We start from the raw sequence: 23248 nt of genomic DNA on the forward strand, positions 1-23248 counted from the left end.
ATTATGTGTGTGATGAGTTGGCCACACAGTTCTTATCGTTCTGCTTCAGACACACACAAAACTGCCGAGGTTGAAGCTGGCTTCAGTCTCTTTCTACCCCAGGTCTCACCACATTTCCAAAATGTAAACTCATAAGAAATGTGGTTCAAAAAGATGTGCTGATCTATGAATGCATCCTTACTGAAAGCTAAAGATGTCCAGCAGACAGAAACAGCAGCTGAATGAACAGTTATCATGAGCGAGTGTACAAACACTATCACAGGAAATAACAGAAATAAACTGTAGTTTCCATTTATACCTGTAGTATTTTTTCAGCTCCATGTCATCTTCCAATATGTCAAAATATGATTTCATTGTATCTTAAACAAATACAAACTTCTTTCTTCCCCCCAGAGAGCCAACAGTTTACTATCAGAACTGAGGCTGATCATTAACAGGGAGCAGCAGGTAACAAGGTCATCAGCAGTGGAGGAAAGTATGGAAGTAATACTCAGCTTCATATTTGAAGATACTCGAGTATCTTAGCTGCAGGTCTGGAACAATGGTTTTATTTCCTTTCCCATTAAACATCTCACACAGCCCCTCATCTGTGACCCTTAGCAAACCCACTGGATATCTACCTGCACATAAAGGAGATCAGATCAGTTCCATCTAGACCAGCTGTAACAGGAAAATGCTGCTTACACTTTCAGGGCTCTAGACTAACTTTTTGACATGGGCGCACCGGTACGCCTAACTTTAAAAATTTAGGCGTACCGGCACAAAAGTTAGGCGCACTCAAATTTTTCAACCGCATCGCTTAACACCGCAGTTTTACATGTGCACTTTCTTTGGGGGGGGAAGTCCATACAGACAATATTAATTTCTAAATTATTAACTAACAAACTTGTGCTTAAAGTGCTTTGTCAATATTGTAGAAAATGTTAAAAACGTAATCATCATCTTGGCCTCCTCTGACGACCTGTTTGCTGCTGTCTGCTGCTGAAAGGCCGTGGGGAGAGGGGACACTTGGGCAGTGCATTTACTGCAGCATATAATGTGTTTTCTGGATACACTGTGCTTTTTCAGCATTCAAATATTGATGGCACCGTGTCAGAGCACTGGCTATGAATTTCAGACAGATCAGGCCTTAACTTAACAAAAAAGTTATCAATAGTTCTTTTCATCTTTTCTTATTACCCACAGCTACAGTACATCCACTTCTCTCAGGCCTAGGCTGCTCACTAGGGCTGAGTATCATCACTGATTTCTATAATCCATTCAATTCCGGTTCTCAAAGTCCTGATTTGATTCAATTTAGCCTCAGACAGTCAGAAATATTATAATTCTGATCATTTATCAGTACTGATACACATGAGACTTCATCAGAATTGTGAAAATCACAGCAGATGCCTTTGTGTGAAAGTAATTGAGAATAAAACACAGGAAAACATGAAGGAGATTTTCCTGGTCTGGCTTTTTATAGCAGATAACCTTAAAAATATTTTGCAATTTTGCATAATTTTAAGAAATTTAAATTTCTTCAGTATTGAACAGCAGAAATTAGGCTTTCTTGTCCGAGGTCATTTAAGTGAAAAAAGAAAAAGCGCTGTAAACAACGCTAGACTGGTGGGTAATAAGCGAATGAATAATGCAGAAAACAGATTTGAGACGGGAAACTGTTCCTGAAGTACAGAGAGAGAGAGAGCTGTGCAGGAAGTGTGATTTTTATCGTGGTGGAAGCAAAACAGCAAAAGTCAGAGGGAATTCATGACGACATTGATCAAATGTGAAGCGCAGTTTGCTGCTTCTTTTGCTGCAGGCTCGGTGAATTTTGGTTGGAGAGAGGCAAAACCTGCAGCTCAGAATCAGCGCAAAAAGACGTAAACACAGCGCGGACCCGAAGAATCGCTAAGCTCCGACAGCGTGTCCGTGTTCAGGCCGTCGGGTGAGAAAGCCGAGAAAGACGAAGCTGATTCTGATGTGTTGGGTCCGCTCCGTGTTTGGGTCTTTGTGTGGAATCCGTTAATGAATTGATATCGCTTTATTCAAGCTACTCACCTCTCTCTTCCACCTGCACTTTCAACTGGACCACGGCCAATCAGAGAGGTCCCGCCCCTGACTATCTCTGATTGGTTTAGTCCACGATAGGGGCATAATGTGTGTCTGTTGTTGACCACATGGAGAGTTACAGAGATTTTTTTTTTGTTACCGGAACAGTTGGTCGCACCTGTGCGACCAAATATTTATTTTTAGTCGCACCACTGAAAAATTTGGTCGCATTTGCGACCAAATTGGTCGCACTCTAGAGCCCTGACTTTGATGCATCACTTTCAGTTTGTCATATAAGACAATATATCAGATTGAGGCATTATTTTCCTGCAGTGAGTAAATCTACTTTGTACTTTACTCTTTTCTTTTAGGTAAAGGCTCTAAACAGTACTTGTACACTGTGGAAATCCCATAAGAACGTCTCCTGAACTCTGAAAAATAACAAAACAAAGACTAAAAGGAGGTCATGGGTGCTGATGATGATGCTGATGATGATGAGGAGTAGCATGCATTTAAAAAGTGACTGATGTCCTAGAATACAACAGAACAGTGTCTCTACAAACTTATGAAAACATGACAGTCTTGCATTAGTTTGTATTCTTATGATTTCAAAAAACGAGGGAAAAATCTCCTTGAAATGCACAATTCCTTTTTGTTATTTCTTAGTGTGTGACGTATTTTATTGGCTTTATGATTGGTGCAAACAGTTTCCTGATTCATAATGGAAATAGATTTTAGACACAGGAGGAACACGCAGTGATCAGCAGGAGCAGCTTGGAGTCCAGTCTTCTTCACACTGAGGAGGGACATATATGCAGGAACAGTTGTCATAACTGTTACAACCACCAGATGGCGAAAGAGTCCCACTGCAACTTTAAGCCATGAAGGATGTGTCTTGATGTTTGCTTGTGATAAATCTGCTTTATGTGAGTCTTTTTCAGAGAGTAACAGTAATATGTCTGATTATATGTCTTTAATCAGTAAAGTCTCGCTTTGCTAGAAATAAATAAATAAATAATAAAATTGTAAACATGCAGCTGTATGTTAGAAGTCAAAGGGTCCTTAAGTCTTCTGTAAATTGACGGGGATCAAATGAAGGACACAAGTATCTGTTCTTACTCTAATAAATGCTGCTTTAATATCCAACAGACTATTTTCCTTCCTCATCAGCAGTAAACAGCTCGACTGCGTCTGTGCATTTGTGTCCTCCATACTTGTTTCCACAGACATCTCAGGCTTGATGCCACGATGCAGTGTAGAAACCTGACAACCCTCTGACTCATGTTCAAATGTTCAAGGACATTTCTCAGGATCATGTATGACCCCTTTTTGACATTTGGACTTTCATTAATAATATTTGTGTTTCTGAGTCATTTTTGTGGAGACTTCTGTCCAACGTAGTGTCCAAATGAAGCCTGAAGCTTTTCTTCACCCTCTTGTCAGATGGTCAGCAACAAAACTCTGTTCCAACCAATGTCTGATAAGAGATGAGACACAGCAGCTGAGCAAATGATCATTTCATGCTGAAGACATCCTCAGACAGAATTAAATACAAACATAAACACAGCCTGGTGCCAATAACACAGCTAATGACACTGCTGTATCACTGGCTTTACTGATTAAAGACCATATCTGAAGGAAATCTTTGAACACAACAGAAAGTGACCTTTTAAACCTGCAACACTGATGCTGCATTCAAGGACCATTAAAAACATTTGAAAGGACTTAAGAACATGAAGAAAATGTGACTTGTTTCTCTGTAATGAAGCTGTTTTAGTGAAGAAAGTTGAAAGGTCACAGAGCGACTGCTGAATCTTCTGCTCTAAACATGAACTCTGAACTTTGTGATGCTTCAGGAGGAAAACTGCTTCAGTTATTCTCTCAGATTAGTTTCATATTTTCTGCATCAGATTTGAGTGAGATCCTGGAATGAAGACAGAAGAAAAGACTTTGTTCAAAGTTTGATTTATAGTCAAACCTTCCAGTTTATTCACACAATAAAACATCAACACAATATATGAAGTCATTCATTAAAATCAGTTTTTCCTCATTTGTTTGATGATTTTGACAAAAACAAACACAAACACACACATGGTCTGCCATACTCATAAAGAGAAATGTCGACATTTTTCAATACAAATATTCCAGAAACATTTAGAGGATAGAGAAGTTTACATTTTCATGTGGAGAAATATTTTAGTAAATCAAAATGATGATGAGCAGTGATAGCCTCCATAAACAGTCACAGGAAAGATCTCCTTTAAAAACTCAGAAACATCAAGAGAACAACTAGAAGATGTGGAGGTACCACCCATAATGTTTGACTGACAGCTGATCTCTGTGCAGAAATGATGGAGAGAAAATAAAATGAAACTAAAACACAGACTTAAACCCACAATATGAAAGACTTCAGTCTATTTCACTTTAATCAACTCAGCTGTGGCTCCATAGTAAAACGTCAGTCCAGCATAGAGCGGCTGAGTGAATGTGGTCTGGACTCTGTGGAGGAGAGTCATGGTTTCAGAGACGCTGTAGAAGGACAAAATACCTGCTCTGTGATCCAGGTACACTCCTACTCTGGAGGAACGAGGACCTGAGACACGAGTTTGGATGTTGTTGTACCGAAATGTAAAACTGTTGTTGTAACAATCTAATGACCAAGATTTGTCATTACGTCCAAAAACACATTCACCTCCTTTTCTGCTGATATTCTTGTATGCGACTGCTACATAACCTCCTTCCCCTCTCCACTCCACCTCCCAGTAACAACGTCCAGTCAGACTCTCTCTACTCAGGACCTGACGCCTGTTAGTGAATCTGTCTGGATGATCAGAATAAGACTGTTGTTGATTCATTAATGTTACTTTTCTGTTCCCCTCTGACAATAACAGACATTTGTTTGCTGTGTTTGGATCCAGTGTGATTTCACATGAATATTTTAAGAATCCAGCTCTGGTCTTTGGCTCTGGTGGATCTGACAGTAAAACATCCACTTCAGTGACTGTCAGTGAGATGTTTGTCCATTCCTCTCTCAGAATGTCCTGTAGTTTATCTCTGACCTCTGACACAGCTGCTGTCACATCCTCAAAGTAGCTCAGAGGACGGATATTGATGCTGGATGAGTCTGTAGACTCACTGAGTGCTGACAGTGAGGGGTAGTTGTGTAGAAACTGGATGTGATCCTCTGTGTGTGAGAGCTGCTTCAGCTCAGCATCTTTCCTCTTCAGCTCAGTGATCTCCTGCTCCAGCTTCTCCTGAAGCTCTTTGACTCGACTCACTTCAGTTTCCTGCTGGGATCTGATCTGCTGCTTCACATCAGAGCTTCTTTTCTGGATGAGATGGATCAGCTCAGTGAAGATCTTCTCACTGTGCTCCACTGTTTGATCAGCAGACTGATTGATGGCCTCCACCTCCTGTTGAAGCAGCTTCACATCTTTCTCTCTGTCCTGGATTCTCTGCTGGATGTTTTGTCGACTCACCTCCAGCTCTCCCTGCCTCTCAGTCCTTTCTGCTGCAGCTGAGACTGTGTCGTGGCCTTTATGTTCATCCACAGAGCAGAGATAACAGATACTCTGCTGATCAGTACGGCAGAACATCTTCATCACCTCATCATGACGAGAGCAGATGTTCTCCTGGAGCTTCTTGGAGGGCTCCACCAGCTTGTGTTTCTTTAATGGAGCTACTTCATAATGTGGCTGAAGGTGTTTCTCACAGTAAGATGCCAGACAGAATAAACAGGACCTGAAGGCTTTCATTTTTCTTCCAGTGCAGACATCACAGGCCACATCTTCAGGTTCAGCATAGCAGTGATCAGCAGGAGCAGCTTGGAGTCCAGTCTTCTTCAGCTCCTCCACTAAATCTGCTAACATGGTGTTTTTCATCAGGACAGGCCTCGGTGTGAAAGTCCTCCGGCACTGAGGGCAGCTGTAGATTTTCCTGTTTTCCTCTCCATCCCAGAAGCTTTTAATACAGTTCATGCAGTAGCTGTGTCCACAGGGAATAGTCACCGGATCCTTCAGTAGATCCAAACAGACTGAACAGCAGAATTTTGTTTGATCCATTTGATTCATGTGCTGTGCCGTTTCACCGTCTCTCAGTGACTGTCCGACAGTTTGACTTTCTCTGAACAGAAACAACCTCTGTGCTCTGAAGGGAAACAGATCTCTGCTCTTGTTCACCTCCTACAGGAAATGAGGCTCACCAGCAACTGCATTTACACCATGTTGTTTAGACCCATCCTGATACAGACACATCTGTGAAGGGAGGCAACAACAAGTCATAAATGCTTATTTCATCAGTGCCAGGGTTTGTTATGTTTGATTTACAATATGCAGTTAAAACTGTGACCTAGCTAACCTTGTTAACTAGTAACTTAGCCTATACGAAATGCCTTGTGGCGATGATTTAAGTAAGGTAAAACTTTATTGGTATAGTACCTTTTGAGATAATAAAGCGCTCCATGATAACGCTGGTTACATCCTTGTGCACAGGTGTCAAAACTCCAGTCCTTGAGGTCCTGAAACTTTTACACGTGTCGCTGCTCCAACACACCTCAATAAAATTAGATTACTTAGCAAGAGCCCTGACTGCATACTGAGGTGACAATTCAGCCATTAGATTCATGTTATAGCAGCTCATGAATGAACGTGGCACAATATAAGCATTTTTATTGTTGAAGTACATTTTTTCCCAACACTTTCATTTATTTCAAACTAGAAAATGCATTTTCTGAACAAACTGCAGTGTGAATGCTGATAACTGAAGGTTTTGAGTTGAAATAATTGCTGAATGTTAAGTTAAAAATGTTGAGGTTTAGGGGTTCCCACCTCAGCATGTAGTCAAGACTCTTGCTAATGACCTACTCATTTTATTCAGGTGTGTTGCAGCAGGGACACATGTAAAAGTTTCAGGACTTTGACACCCCTGCCCTTGTGGATTAAACAGGATGAATTTGTTACACTCTTAACTCATCTAAACAAGGCATTTTGTAGAGGGTACAGCAGCCATGGCAGTTTTTCTTGAAACAACTAATCTCACGTGTTGACTTTTTCTCAAAATAAGCATGGGAACAACTGTCTACAATAAATCAAACATATGTTTCACTCATTATGTAAGAATTATTATACAAATGACCAGTGCCAAGTAGGGCTTGATCATTTTGATCGTCGACTAGTCACCGATTATTTTTGCGATTAGTTGACTGATCAGACCATGCATCCATTGGACGCACAGCTTACTGCACTAGCATGACCCATCCTCCAAATCCGGGGAAAAGGACGACGCATTTGTCGGAGCCTTCGTCGCGTCGCTGTAACGCAATCGGCCTACAAATGCGGCCTCCGAAGGATGCCGCCCCTGAATTTGGACAGAGCTACGATGCCGGAGACTGCTTCTTCTTCTTTTGCCTTTAACGGCAGCTGGCATCCTTGAACATGCATTGCTGCCATCTTCTGTTTCAGTCCGTTATTACACTCTTAAATCCTACTGCTTATTCCTGTCTTTCAGGATCTTACAAAGCTTCAAACGACGCGTCGACTATTAAATTAGTGGTTTACGATTTTGATAAACGACGTAATAATGACTAGTCGACTAATCTTGGCAGCCCTAATGCCAAGTGTACTGTGGTGTAAAAAAGTCATTAACTGCATGCTTGCTTCACCTACTTAGCTTTAGTATTTTAATTTCTTAACTGGACATCCAAAGCTTTGCTCACTGCAGCTGTATTGCGCAGTTATGTTACACCCCTGAAAGCAGAGGGGAAATTACGAGTGATTTTCAAGTGATTCTCTCATGCAGTAGTTTAATGCAATGAAAAATGAACATAAGTAATTCACATTGCGTACTGCTCAATGTCACACAGTGGAAGAAAGAGCTAATTAATAACCCAAAAATAACAATTGAGTGCTTACTATTTGTATCTGAACATGTTTCTGTATGTGACCGAGTGGTCGGCGGGGTTATGCACAAAATAAATAAACTTGACAACGCCACCTAGGGGAATTACACCCCCAGGAAATATATTTAAGAAAAATAAATAAAAGGAATAAAAGAAGACCGCACAGATTCAAGGATGCACACTGAGGCAGGTTGGCTTCCAATATTAAAACAGTTTTATTTATAGAAATAAATAAAATATTATAAATAATATTTTATAAATAAAATATTAAAAGTCAAGATGTAGCGTCATTATTGACAGTGTCCTACAGTAAAAATAAACAATCGTGGAACTTGGACTTACCAGCAGCCGTGGAACCAAAAGAAAATCACACCAAAAGAATCACTGCAGACCACCCAGTGCTGTACAAAAGAAAGTGTGAAAACGACCCACCACCTGAGGTCCCAGGGCCACTGGCTCGTCCTCCTTCACTGAAATAAAACACAGAAAAGTATGTTAAAAGAATAAAAGGACACTGAGCGTCAGGCTCGCTACAAATCATAAAAAGACTAAAACACACGTTAATAACTTTAATAAAAGAAATCACACACACACACACACACACACACACACACACGGCTTATTCCCCACGGGTCAAACTACCACTCGTGCTGGTAATAATTATTCTCAGGCGTAGGCCGGTCTGGCTCCCCACCGGCTGAGACCGGCCACCCAGGCGATTTAGAGTCCCAGCACGACACTCGGGCAGAGAATCACTTCAGCCCGATCACAGAAGTGTGGGTACGAGCAACAGTCCAGGGTAAAATAGAACACCAGGCGAACCCAAAAAAAGGTAAGCCTACTTAATAAAAACAAGATAAGACAAAACGAGACAAGACAGCAGACTCCACCAAGGAGGAGTTCACAACAGCAACTGAGAAGGCAGTCCACTCTTCCAATTTAGGTTGGACAATTTACCATGGAGAGGTGAGTACAGCAGTGAACCCTGAAACAGATAAGTGTAACCTTAAACTCTTATAGCTATGAATGCTAATAAAAGTAGTTCTAACAGCTTACCCCAGGACCGGAGGCACTATACTCTCATTGGTGGAGATACCACGAACACCTCTCTCCGCAATGGCAGAATTAAACAGACTGCTGCGCTACAACAGGCCGGAAAAGGATATTAACACCAATTCCAGTATTCGGAGGGAATCCAAGGTTAAGCGAGAGCATACCTGTAGCTGTCGTATAATCGGCTCTTGCTGATCAGTCCGTCGCAGTACGCCAGCATTTACTGCTGTATCGTACCAGAAGCTCGGGAGGAATTAATCCAACAAGACATCGGCTTAGCTTTATACAGGCTAGCGCCACCCTGCAATCAATGTGCAGGTGGGTTCCCAATTAACCCGATCACCTGATACAAGGAGCGAGTGCAGTGGAAAGAGAGCGAGGGTGGTAGAGCGAGCGAGAGAGAGAGAGAATGAGAGAAGAAAAACAACGGAAGGCGAGTAGCCCATCTGGCTACATCTACCCCCCTTTTTTGTATTGGCGCCCCGACAATAACTCAAGGAACCTAACACCATGGCCTGAATATGGCAAGCTGAGCATTAGCAACTGACGCAGATTCAACAGGACGTGGCAAGTGATAAACATTTGAGTGATGACCAGCTGTTGAACGTGCTGTTCTCCGCAAATGTGGCCCACTCACCTCAGACTGTTCAACAGAGCCTGAGGAAGAACCTGGGGGAGCAGAGGTCGAGGGTGCTACAATCACACTGGGAGTAGACCTGAGCTCCACCGATGGAACTCTAGAGGCATCGGGAAGTGACACCACAGGTGCGACAGGGTGTGAGGGTACCTCAGGGACAAGGAGCCACAACTCGTCGTCACTCAGAGAGGTCTGCTCTGAGTCAGCGGGTACAGGTGGGGGTGGAACCGGTGGACCAGGTGTAGGTGGCCCTAGGCTGACCTGTGCCTTTAACATGTCACGATGGACATGTCGAACCTTCTCCAAGTCTCCCACGGGGGCAATGGTATAAACAGCCCCGTTCTCTTGGGGTGCCCTCAACACCTGATAGACCACAGAGCTCCAAAGGTCCTGGATCTTGTGCCGGCCCCGGGTGCTATGATCTCGAAGATACACCAGCTGACCGACCTTTAAAGGAACAGGGTGGACTCTCTGGTCATGCCGTTCCTTACGGCGGTCAGCGGCCAGCGACAACCGTGCCCGAGCTCCCTCAAAAGCCACCATTAACCTGGCTTGGTGCTCGGCCACCCAGTCCTGTACCTCTCCAGGCACTGGGTCCTGAACGCGGCCTAGAAGGAAATCAATAGGCAGCCTAGGATCCCTGCCAAACATCAAGAGAAACGGTGACTCTCCGGTGCCCTGATGTGGCGTGCTATTATAGCAAAAGAGCACATGCGGTAAGCATGCAGCCCAGTCGCGTTTCTGAGATGATGGCAGAGTCCGGAGGAGGTTATGGAGGGTTCGGTTAAACCGTTCGCACTGCCCATTACCCGCTGGGTGGTAAGGGGTTGTACGGGACTTGGCTACCCGATACAATTCGCATAACTGTTGCATCACCAAACTCTCAAAATTTCTACCCTGGTCAGAGTGGAGGCGGCTTGGAACGCCAAACTTAAAAAACCACTCTGTTAACAGGGCCTGGGCCACAGTAGAGGCCCGCTGGTCCCGGGTAGGGACTGCAACAGTGTATTTGCTAAAAACGTCAGTCATAACCAAGACGTTTTCAACTCCACTACGGGAAGGTTCCAACACCGTGAAGTCTATGGCCAGGATTTCATTTGGCCTAGACGCCAACAGGTGACCCATATAACTATGAGGCCCCAACCCTGAGTCCTTTGCGACCTGACAGCGTTCACAACGCTGAACCCATTGCTTGATGTCAGAGGACATCCCGGGCCAATAGCAACGCTGCCTGACCAGTTCAGTGGTGCGCTCAATACCTTGGTGCCCATGGTCCTGGTGCAGCTGCCTCAAGGTCTCAGGCTTCAGAGCCTCTGGGAGAACAAGTTGGAGGGCTTCCTCACCTCCACCTGGACGCAAAATACGGCGATAAAGGATGCCATCCTTCTCCACCAGACGATCCCACTGACGCAGCAGAACCATGACTGGTTTGGGGAGCTGATTCCTTTCCTCCGAAGAGGGCAGGGTGTGCCTCCTCCAGTGTACCAAGAAATCCTTGAGGAGGGGGTCAGCCTCCTGCAAAGCACGAATATCCTCCAGGGAGTGAGATGGAAAGGCCCCAATCTCCAACTGAGTAACGGAGGGCAAAACGGCTGGACACTGAGCCTGCCGAAGTGAAGTCGGGACACAAGTCCCAGGCAACACACCCTCGGCCAAGCTGGAGCTCGTCTCATACTGTCGAGAGAGAGCATCAGCATTCCTATTACTGCGGCCTGAGCGATACTTGATCTCAAAATCGAATGCCGCCAGCTGGGAGGCCCACCTCTGCTCGGTGGCACCCAGCTTAGCTGAAGAGAGGTAACTGAGTGGATTGTTATCGGTGTAAACCACACACTTCTGCCCCAGCAGGTACTCCCGGAACTTCTCGGCCATGGCCCACTTGAGTGCAAGAAACTCCAGCTTCATGGAGCTGTAATTGTCCATATTGCGCTCATGTGGCCGAAGACCTCGACTAGCATAAGCCACTGGCCTAACGACACCTTCTACATCTTGGGAGAGAACTGCACCTAAACCACTGTGGCTGGCGTCAATCTCCAAGATAAATGGGCGCGTAAAGTCAGCATATGCTAGCGCAGGTGCAGACACAAGCTTTGCTTTCAGGGCCTCAAAGCTCTCCTCACACTGAGGGGTCCAAAGAGCACTCAAACTCTGTCCCGAGCCCTTCTTTGTCTTTGTGCCAGCCGATTTAGCCACCACTTGATGCAGGGGAGCCGCCAATGCGGCAAACCCCTCCACAAAGCGCCGGTAATAGCTGGCGAAACCCAAAAAGGATCGCAACTCTGACACGGAACGAGGACACTGCCATTTGGCTACTGCGTCAACCTTGGCTGGATCGGTCGAGACACCCTCACAGGAGATTACATGGCCCAAGTAGTTAACCTTCTGCTGGAAAAAGGCACACTTTTCTAACTTAGCCTTGAGCCCCTGTTGCTGCAGCCTTGCCATCACCATCTCTAGCCGTTGCAGGTGCTGAGAGACAGACGAGGAGAACACAATGATGTCGTCTAGGTACAGCAGTAATGACTGGCACTGCTGATCCCCGAACATCCTCTGCATTAGGCGCTGAAAGGTACCAGGAGCATTGCACAGCCCGAATGGCATACGATTCCACTCGAACAGGCCAAACGGCGTGCAAAAAGCGGTCTTGGGCTTATCCTGCTCAGAAACTGGCACCTGGTTGTACCCGCTGGCCAGGTCGATGGTAGAAAACCAGCGTGCGCCAGCTAGGGCATCCAGACTTTCCTCGATGCGAGGTAAGGGGAAGGCGTCCTTCCTTGTTTTGCTATTCAGCAAACGATAGTCAACGCACAGCCGGAGGCTTCCATCCTTCTTGCGGACCAACACGATGGGAGAGGCATAAGGGCTGCTACTTTCCCTAATTACCTGGGCCTCCAGTAGCTGGTTGATATGAGCCCTGACAGCCTCATAATCAGAAGGAGGAATTCGCCTGTACCTCTGCCGGACAGGTGCGTCATCGAGTAGCGGTATGTCGTGCGAAATGAGGTTTGTGCAGCCCAAGTCTCCCTCATAAGTGGAGAAAACAGAGCGGTACTTCCGCAAAAGTAACCGTACCTCGTGTTGCTCTGCCTCAGCGAGAGCAGACAGGTCAATCGTATCCGCCATCTCTTGAGCAGGGCTGCTGGTTGTATGGGAGGAAACGGTAACGGGAAAAGAGTGTTCCTCGCTAACACCGGCAGGGAGGCTAACAACAGTAGCTTTGCTTATCACTCCCAAACGGGTCCGCGGGTGGAGAACAGCTTCCGCTGTCCCTACATTGGTGACTGGGATGTAGGCAACGCCCTTATCCACCTGAACCAAACATGGAGAGGCCAGCAACCCAACTGGCAACCCGGACTCCGAAGGTTCAAAAAGCACAGCCTGACCTGACAACTGCTGAGAACAAGTAGCGGCCACCAGCTGCATAACACCACCAGGTATCCGCACGGCCCGCGGGCCCTGTACCTTAACGGTACCGACAGGGTCCTCTGGGGCTTGGGCTGCAGACTGGTGACACTGATGTAAGGCCTCCAAAACTGGTCTCGGTGCCTGTGACACAGAAGGAGAATTAAACAAGGAGCCACCGAAAGCCCCAAACAGTTCTTGATAACAGCGGCGGATTACGTTCATTCCTAAGATGCCAGGGACAGAGGGCGTAGCCCCAGGAGGGTCCTTCACTATAAGGATTCCACAAGAGGGCATTTCCTTGCCACACAGGAGTACACTGAGCTCCAAATAGCCAATGTAAGGGATGGCAAGCCCATTGGCAGCCCGAAGCTGTAGCCAATGACATGACTGAAGGCGTTCTTGTCCCCAAGGGGCAAAATGTGCCAAAAAGAAACTTTCTGTGATGGTGGAAACCATGGACCCAGTATCCACCAAACAAGGGACAGTTACCCCACTAATAAGCACATCCATCTTTGGACACGATGAAATTAGCCTGCCAATCCTATCTTTCTGTGAGCCAGTGAACTCCCCACCTGAACTGTGACTCTGCAGCACAGATGGCGTTAGTTTTCCGACTGGGTAGCGGGAAGATGATTGCCAACTGCGGCATAAGAAGGGCCTGAATCAGAACCTGCTCTAGGGCGGCGTGAAGCCCGCTCCCCAGTGCACTCCCTAGCAAAGTGTCCTGGCTGCTGACACCGGCGACAAATCACCGAGCCAGCCCGTGAAGGCCGAACACTTCTTTGGGGGTTCTGTAAAGAAGCCACTGTCTCAGTGAGCCGATTTAACTGCTGTTGTTGGCGCTTTAGGAGTTCCTTTAGCTCACGCCACTCGGACTCGGGTGTACCAACAGGAGCGAACCTAGGGCTAGTGTGCACTCCACACTGAAAACCATATGCCGATGGTTGAGAATAGCCACGGTCGCGAACACCGCCTGAAAACCCTTCTCTTTCCCATCTAATTGCTTCCCCGCGCACCTCTAACAAGGTGGCAGTGGGCACACGGCGAACGTATTGTTTAAGCTCTCTGCGGAGACCACTATCAACAACATGTTCTACAAATTGGTCTCGGAGCAGCACCTCTGCGTTACGCATACCATCAGGTGCACTTTGTTTTACTTGCTCCATCAGAGCCATTAGCGCTAAGGAAAACTCCTGCAAAGTCTCTTCCTCCCGTTGTCTCCTCGAAAAGAAAGCCTGCTGCAGAGTGACATAGGACTGCGCATTGCCATACAGTTCCTTTAAAATGGTCAACACCCGAGCAGGATCCCCTCGCTCTAAATTAGGGCGAAATTTGATCTCCTCCCTTGCTTCTCCCTCTAAATGGTCAAAAATAAAGAAAGCTTGATCAGCAACAGACAGGTGCCGGGCACGCATGCATGCTTGAACCTCTTCGACCCATTCAGCTATATTGATGCCTGTTCTACCATTGAACATGGGACATTTACGGTCCCTAGGCACCACCACCAGACGCTCTGTAACGGCGGCCTGGCTACCAACATTTGGTATGCAACCAGCTGGTACGAAAGAGGACGACGCGGCCCCGCCACCAGACTCGAGCACAGCGCCCCCATCCCGGCGCAATTGCTCATTATCTGCCCTTAACTGCGCTACCAAGTCTCTAAGTTGCTGCAATTCTTCCTCCATAATAAATTTTAACCCAAAAAAAAAGAGAAAATTAAATCAGCAAGGTGCTAAAATCCTATTACTCTTCCTTCTACCTGGATACTGCTGTCTTGTCTATAATCACACTCTAAAACAAATAGAGCCTTCGAACAGGTGAACTAGACTCGTTGCAAAAAAATAAAACAATTTACAAAACCAAACATCTACCTCAAACGTGCATCCTGTCGACAGCGCCAAGTATGTGACCGAGTGGTCGGCGGGGTTATGCACAAAATAAATAAACTTGACAACGCCACCTAGGGGAATTACACCCCCAGGAAATATATTTAAGAAAAATAAATAAAAGGAATAAAAGAAGACCGCACAGATTCAAGGATGCACACTGAGGCAGGTTGGCTTCCAATATTAAAACAGTTTTATTTATAGAAATAAATAAAATATTATAAATAATATTTTATAAATAAAATATTAAAAGTCAAGATGTAGCGTCATTATTGACAGTGTCCTACAGTAAAAATAAACAATCGTGGAACTTGGACTTACCAGCAGCCGTGGAACCAAAAGAAAATCACACCAAAAGAATCACTGCAGACCACCCAGTGCTGTACAAAAGAAAGTGTGAAAACGACCCACCACCTGAGGTCCCAGGGCCACTGGCTCGTCCTCCTTCACTGAAATAAAACACAGAAAAGTATGTTAAAAGAATAAAAGGACACTGAGCGTCAGGCTCGCTACAAATCATAAAAAGACTAAAACACACGTTAATAACTTTAATAAAAGAAATCACACACACACACACACACACACACACACACACACACGGCTTATTCCCCACGGGTCAAACTACCACTCGTGCTGGTAATAATTATTCTCAGGCGTAGGCCGGTCTGGCTCCCCACCGGCTGAGACCGGCCACCCAGGCGATTTAGAGTCCCAGCACGACACTCGGGCAGAGAATCACTTCAGCCCGATCACAGAAGTGTGGGTACGAGCAACAGTCCAGGGTAAAATAGAACACCAGGCGAACCCAAAAAAAGGTAAGCCTACTTAATAAAAACAAGATAAGACAAAACGAGACAAGACAGCAGACTCCACCAAGGAGGAGTTCACAACAGCAACTGAGAAGGCAGTCCACTCTTCCAATTTAGGTTGGACAATTTACCATGGAGAGGTGAGTACAGCAGTGAACCCTGAAACAGATAAGTGTAACCTTAAACTCTTATAGCTATGAATGCTAATAAAAGTAGTTCTAACAGCTTACCCCAGGACCGGAGGCACTATACTCTCATTGGTGGAGATACCACGAACACCTCTCTCCGCAATGGCAGAATTAAACAGACTGCTGCGCTACAACAGGCCGGAAAAGGATATTAACACCAATTCCAGTATTCGGAGGGAATCCAAGGTTAAGCGAGAGCATACCTGTAGCCGTCGTATAATCGGCTCTTGCTGATCAGTCCGTCGCAGTACGCCAGCATTTACTGCTGTATCGTACCAGAAGCTCGGGAGGAATTAATCCAACAAGACATCGGCTTAGCTTTATACAGGCTAGCGCCACCCTGCAATCAATGTGCAGGTGGGTTCCCAATTAACCCGATCACCTGATACAAGGAGCGAGTGCAGGGGAAAGAGAGCGAGGGTGGTAGAGCGAGCGAGAGAGAGAGAGAATGAGAGAAGAAAAACAACGGAAGGCGAGTAGCCCATCTGGCTACATGTACAAAATAGATAACAATAGAAACGTTTGTAGCTCCTGCCGTTAGCTTAATGGCCATTGTGCAACTGAGGCTCAAAACCGCGGTCTACCCACTAAAAATCTATAATAAAATGTTTCTGAAGCTCACAAAATAACGAAAGACTACCTATAAAATATCTCAACAACGTACAGAGTATAAAATATCATGTTTTGATCACCATTACCTTAAAACACGGAGGAAAGAATGACGAGGGTGATTTTGAGATGCTTCTCTTCTGCAGTAGTTTTGTAATGAGGAGAGAGCGCGCGAAAGCCCCCTGGTAGAGAAAGAAGCCATTACCAATCGATCCCAGAAAAGACTTACTAGCCGATTACTGATGTACAGATCGCAGTTCTCTTGAATCAAATGACAACCATTAATGCAACATGAAAAATAACCAATTTAAAACAATTTCGCAGTGTATTTACATTGTTTTCAGGCTTATGAATTTGTATTAATATCCAACAGACTATTTTCCTTCCTCATCAGCAGTAAACAGCTCGACTCCGTCTGTGCACTTGTGTCCAAATGATCATTTCATGCTGAAGACATCCTCAGACAGAATTAAACACATACATAAACACAGCCTGGTGCCAATAACACAGCTAATGACACTGCTGTATCACTGGCTTTACTGATTAAAGACCATATCTGAAGGAAATCTTTGAACACAACAGAAAGTGACCTTTTAAACACTGAGTGTCATCCTCACCTCAGTTAAGTCTTCAGCTGTTCTGTGGTCACATGACTGTTTCACTGTACACATCAACTAGTTGTTAAACTGTAATAGACTTCATTTGAAATGATTTGTTGTTAACAAGTGTAAGGAGATGATTGTCGACTTCAGGAAGACTCCACTCACACATCACTCAGCATCCGTGGTTCCACGGTAGAGACTGTTACCAGCATCACGTTCCTGGGAGTTCACATCTCAGACAACCTCACCTGGACCACCAACACCACCCCCATCACCAAAAAAAGGCCCAGCAGCGCTTCCACTTCCTGAGACGCCTGAAGCGGGCCAACCTCACTCCTCCCATCCTCACCACGTTCTACAGAGCACCATTGAGAGTGTTCTGACCAGCTGCATCTCCGTGTGGTTTGGCAACTGCAATGCTGGTGATCTTAGCAAACTACAATGCATTGTTAAAGCAGCTGCCAAGATCATCGGAACATCTCTCCCTCTGCTACAAAACCGCTGCATCAGTAAAGCCTCCAGCATCGTGCTTGACCCCTCTCACCCCTCACATATACTCTTTTCTCTCCTTCCATCCTGCAGACACTACTGCAGCATCGGGGCCCGATCCCCCAGACTGCAGAATAGCTTTTTCCCACAAGCCCTCAGACTCGTGAACTCCCTCTCTCCCCCACACAAACTGCTAACCGACTCTTTTGCACTTTACACACCACTGCCTCTGTAAGACATGCTGCTCTATGGACATTTATTTACTCCAGGTTTACAAGCTGCTACACTGGTCACTTTAAACTCCAAACTGTAAATTCTAATTGAGAAGTTTCTTGATCACCTTAGACTTAAGCTTTTATTTATTTTCTTCTCCTTTCTTTATCTATTTATTGCCTTTTTTGCACTGATCTAACCAGAGCCCCATAGTCTTGTCTCCCTGTATGCTGCACCAGATATAGTAGAGATTACAATAAAGTTTCTTTTGACTTGACATTGACTAATACTGTAGTGAAGATAGTTGAAAGGTCACAGAGCGACTGCTGAATCTTCTGCTCTAAACATGAACTCTGAACTTTGTGATGCTTCAGGAGGAAAACTGCTTCAGTTATTCTCTCAGATTAGTTTCATATTTTCTGCATCAGATTTGAGTGAGATCCTGGAATGAAGACAGAAGAAAAGACTTTGTTCAAAGTTTGATTTATAGTCAAACCTTCCAGTTTATTCACACAATAAAACATCAACACAATATATGAATTCATTCATTAAAATCACAGTTTTTCCTCATTTGTTTGATGATTTTGACAAAAACAAACACAAACACACACACATGGTCTGCCATACTCATAAAGAGAAATGTCGACATTTTTCAATACAAATATTCCAGAAACATTTAGAGGATAGAGAAGTTTACATTTTCATGTGGAGAAATATTTTAGTAAATCAAAATGATGATGAGCAGTGATAGCCTCCATAAACAGTCACAGGAAAGATCTCCTTTAAAAACTGAGAAACATCAAGAGAACAACTAGAAGATGTGGAGGTACCACCCATAATGTTTGACTGACAGCTGATCTCTGTGCAGAAATGATGGAGAGAAAATAAAATGAAACTAAAACACAGATTTAAACACACAATATGAAAGACTTCAGTCTATTTGAGCTTAATCAACTCAGCAGAGTCTCCACAATCATATCCATACATATAGTAAAGCCAAAGTCCAGCATAGAGCGGCTGAGTGAATGTGGTCTGGACTCTGTGGAGGAGAGTCATGGTTTCAGAGACGCTGTAGAAGGACAAAATACCTGCTCTGTGATCCAGGTACACTCCTACTCTGGAGGAACGAGGACCTGAGACAGGAGTTTTACTGTTGTTGTACCGAAATGTAAAACTGTTGTTGTCACAATCTAATGACCAAGATTTGTCATTATGTCCAAATTCATTACTATTCCCTGCTCTGCTGATATTCTTGTATGCGACTGCTACATCAACTCTCCCTCTCCACTCCACCTCCCAGTAACAACGTCCAGTCAGACTCTCTCTACTCAGGACCTGACGCCTGTCAGTGAATCTGTCTGGATGATCAGAATAAGACTGTTCTTGTTTCATAAATGTTGCTTTTCTGTTCCCCTCTGATAATAACAGCTGTTTGTTTGCTGTGTTTGGATCCAGTGTGATTTCACATGAATATTTTAAGAATCCAGCTCTGGTCTTTGGCTCTGCTGGTGGATCTGACAGTAAAACATCCACTTCAGTGACTGTCAGTGAGATGTTTGTCCGTTCCTCTCTCAGAATGTCCTGTAGTTTATCTCTGACCTCTGACACAGCTGCTGTCACATCCTCAAAGTAGCTCAGAGGACGGATATTGATGCTGGATGAGTCTGTAGACTCACTGAGTGCTGACAGTGAGGGGTAGTTGTGTAGAAACTGGATGTGATCCTCTGTGTGTGAGAGCTGCTTCAGCTCAGCATCTTTCCTCTTCAGCTCAGTGATCTCCTGCTCCAGCTTCTCCTGAAGCTCTTTGACTCGACTCACTTCAGTTTCCTGCTGGGATCTGATCTGCTGCTTCACATCAGAGCTTCTTTTCTGGATGAGATGGATCAGCTCAGTGAAGATCTTCTCACTGTGCTCCACTGTTTGATCAGCAGACTGATTGATGGCCTCCACCTCCTGTTGAAGCAGCTTCACATCTTTCTCTCTGTCCTGGATTCTCTGCTGGATGTTTTGTCGACTCACCTCCAGCTCTCCCTGCCTCTCAGTCCTTTCTGCTGCAGCTGAGACTGTGTCGTGGCCTTTATGTTCATCCACAGAGCAGAGATAACAGATACTCTGCTGATCAGTACGGCAGAACATCTTCATAACCTCATCATGACGAGAGCAGATGTTCTCCTGGAGCTTCTTGGAGGGCTCCACCAGCTTGTGTTTCTTTAATGGAGCCACATCATAATGAGGCTGAAGGTGTTTCTCACAGTAAGATGCCAGACAGAATAAACAGGACTTGAAGGCTTTCATTTTTCTTCCAGTGCAGAAATCACAGGCCACATCTTCAGGTCCAGCATAGCAGTGATCAGCAGGAGCAGCTTGGAGTCCAGTCTTCTTCAGCTCCTCCACTAAATCTTCCACTAATATGTTTTTCACCAGGACAGGCCTCGGTGTGAAAGTCTGTCTGCACTGAGGGCAGCTGTAGATTTTCTTCTTTTCCTCTTCATCCCAGAAGCTTTTAATACAGTTCATGCAGTAGCTGTGTCCACAGGGAATAGTCACCGGATCCTTCAGTAGATCCAAACAGACTGAACAGCAGAATTTTGTTTGATCCATTTGATTCATGTGCTGTGCCGTTTCACCGTCTCTCAGTGACTGTCAGACAGTTTCACTTCCTCTGAACAGAAACAACCTCTGTGCTCTGAAGGGAAACAGATCTCTGCTCTTGTTCACCTCCTACAGGAAATGAGGCTCACCAGCAACTGCATTTACACCATGTTGTTTAGACCCATCCTGATACAGACACATCTGTGAAGGGAGGCACTAAAGAAATATTCTTACAGAGCGACCAAGAGCCAATCACATGATGCAGGGTGTGGTATGTTTGGTTGCAACATGCAGTAACAAGTCTGACCCAGTTAAAGTTTAATAGTTTAACTTTACGTGGATGTTTGAAATTGAAGTTTTATAGGACTCTCTGTTTAATTGTTGTTTTGTTTGGAGCGATGGTTCTTTTTATTTAAATAATTGATGATAATTTGATATATTTGATTATTTATTACTGGTGCAAAGAATTCATTTCTTCATGGTGCAAATATATAGTAGACTCAGGAGTTTAACTCAGTTTTCTTGGCCTTTGTTTATCGTTTCATTTAAAATCTTAATGGGTAAATCAGAATCAGAATACTTCATTAATCCATTAATTAAGCAGTAGATATCAGTAGATACTAAATAATAAACGATATTGTGCAGCACGCAAGATAGACAGCGCACAATGTGCTTTGAGGCAGCAGCCAAGAAAGCTGTAGTCCGCGTCTGTGAATACCCGTGTGTACACCTGTGTGCATACCTGTGTGGATCAGCATGCTTGCATTCCAAAGGTTTCTCCATGTAACGATCTGCTAGGGAGTGTGGGGAGCCACAGCCCCGTCCTCCAGGGTATGAAGCAGGTATGGAGGAGATGAAAACTCCAGACATCCAGAGGCCCCCAGAACACAAGAGACCAAGGAAGACCAACAGAGGGGCAGCCGCGCCACTGTCCCAGTAAAAGCTGAGGAGAGTCCCAGGTGAGGGCTCACTCAGCAGCCGCGGAGCAGAAGCCAGGGGGAGTTGCAGTGACGCGCCCGTGAGCTCCGCCGGCAGCCAGCCGTGCCTGAGTGACCGAGCCCCAGGCCGAGAGGCCGGGGGCACCCCACCTCCGAAGTGGCCCGAGCGAGCCCCAGGTTCCAGGCCCCGATAAGCGGCCGCCAAGGAGTGAGCCGGTGTGTACCCGGACGCCCACCCCCAGACACAAAGAACCACCAACGCACCGACACCTGAGGGAGTCCTCCACTGGGGTTTATAATAAATATTAACTGAGAGAGAAAAGATACACCAAAGCTACTCTAGGGTAATAACAAAACGAGGGAAATTAACAAACTACATCTAACTGGCCTCTCGCCCTGTGACAGCTGGGATAGGCTCCAGCGCCCCCCGCGACCCTGAAAAGGATAAGCGGAAGCGAATGGATGGATGGATACATCTAACTGTTTTGGATTCAGAACAATTATTTTCAGCCTTTTATGAGGATTAAAATTTAATTCTGTATTTATTTTGGCAGCTTGAACTAGTTAAAGAAGATGCTGCCTATCCTGACATTTACATGAAAAGTCAAAACTACTATTTAAGCACAATGACGACAGACTCCAGGCAGACAATCCTGTAAAACATGGAAATATGAAGCATCTCTGATGGCTCAACACAGTAAGAAGAAGGGATGGAAATGATGTATAACTAGTTCAATACTGGAATCGGTGTTTTAAGCTGTGATGTAATAAACTAGTGCTGGGAAAATGAAAAAGAAAGAAGACAAATGTTTCCCTTTTGTGTTTTCCTGATTATGTGTCCGATATTTAAAAAACAACAACAACTATCTATCATGTACAAACTCTTTACAGGAATAAACCTGAAACCAATTGTTCTGCTGGGGAAGTTTTGTAAGTGGTACGAAGTTTAAAAAACAACATTCACCTGAGGGAGGCTCCCAGGAGTTCAGGTCTGACTGGTTTCAGTGACCAGAAACTGGAATGTACGGTGAGCAAACTGTGTTAAAATGCAGTGACTGATAAAAGACGGATGAGCACCATCACCATCACAATCAGTTGATCAATATTCTCAATAATATAACAAAAGGCTTTCTTACAGACTGTATTATAATACAAATACAAACCACACATGGATTATTGCATGGTCCTGAAGCCAGCAGCGCCCTTGGTCATGAGATTGGTTTTAAATGTTTGCTGTATTATTGTTTTTAAATCATTGGAGTATACAGATTTTAAAAGTGTTTTATGATTACAATAGTTCGTAAAGTAGCAGAAGTATTCACACATCACAGTGACGGAGGTTAAAGGTTAATTATCAACCTTCTGTGGAGGAAATAAGGTGCTTGTTGTGCACTACGTTCAACATTTTCCTAATGTACCTTCAAACAGCTAATACCGCTTGAGCATTCCTGTCTGTGCCTAATGTCGAGTCATAGTCATGTAGTTTCTCTTTTCAAGTTCTTCTTGATGAAAATCACACTTTAACCTTTGACTTTCATAAATGATGTGACAGACTTAACACCATGTTAAGTCTATTTGGCAAATTCTGATCAATTATGAAGGATTATCCAGAATATTCTGACCGGCTACCTTTGATAACGCAGAAACAGAAATCTTGAGTTGTGGTATCAGGGTGCTCAGCCCACAGATATTGAACTTCACATACCCCATCTGCCTCCATTTGGGACTGCAATGGCCTTAAAAGCCCTACACATATCTTCCCTACTTAAGTGCAGCCTTTTTTCTAATGGAATTACAATATCGGCATCTGGTCTCTGACTTCTCATCAATTGTGTGGGCGTCCTTTAGAGGACATTTCATCGGAATAAAGGCAAATACGGTGGTGCCTTTGTCTGCAGAA

At 44.8% G+C, this 23248-nt stretch overlaps 2 protein-coding genes across 4 annotated transcripts; both read right to left on the reverse strand.

The window, feature by feature from the left end:
- Positions 1–4220: 4220 nt before the first annotated feature.
- Positions 4221–6275, reverse strand: LOC146612959 (tripartite motif-containing protein 16-like). Of its 2 annotated transcripts, XM_085376901.1 has the most exons (2): positions 5310–6275; positions 4498–4608 (listed from the first exon to the last, which is right to left on the reverse strand). In XM_085376901.1, the coding sequence occupies exons 1-2, from the start codon at positions 6099–6101 to the stop codon at positions 4552–4554; spliced, it is 849 nt and encodes a 282-aa protein (XP_085233027.1). In that variant the 5' UTR covers positions 6102–6275; the 3' UTR covers positions 4498–4551. The 2 variants fall into 2 exon arrangements, with proteins under 2 accessions (XP_085233026.1, XP_085233027.1); XM_085376900.1 differs by having other exon boundaries at positions 4221–6275.
- Positions 6276–18754: 12479 nt separating this feature from the next.
- LOC146612960 (tripartite motif-containing protein 16-like) lies at positions 18755–20467 on the reverse strand. Of its 2 annotated transcripts, XM_085378932.1 has the most exons (2): positions 19894–20467; positions 18755–19359 (listed from the first exon to the last, which is right to left on the reverse strand). In XM_085378932.1, the coding sequence occupies exons 1-2, from the start codon at positions 20426–20428 to the stop codon at positions 18755–18757; spliced, it is 1140 nt and encodes a 379-aa protein (XP_085235058.1). In that variant the 5' UTR covers positions 20429–20467. The 2 variants fall into 2 exon arrangements, with proteins under 2 accessions (XP_085235058.1, XP_085235057.1); XM_085378931.1 differs by having other exon boundaries at positions 18755–20467.
- Positions 20468–23248: the final 2781 nt, after the last annotated feature.

Source organism: Diplotaxodon limnothrissa, linkage group LG18 (assembly GCF_057381915.1).
Source record: "Diplotaxodon limnothrissa isolate DT_005_m linkage group LG18, D_limnothrissa_male_GT1.1, whole genome shotgun sequence".
In the NCBI taxonomy this organism is placed as follows: Eukaryota; Metazoa; Chordata; class Actinopteri; order Cichliformes; family Cichlidae; genus Diplotaxodon; species Diplotaxodon limnothrissa.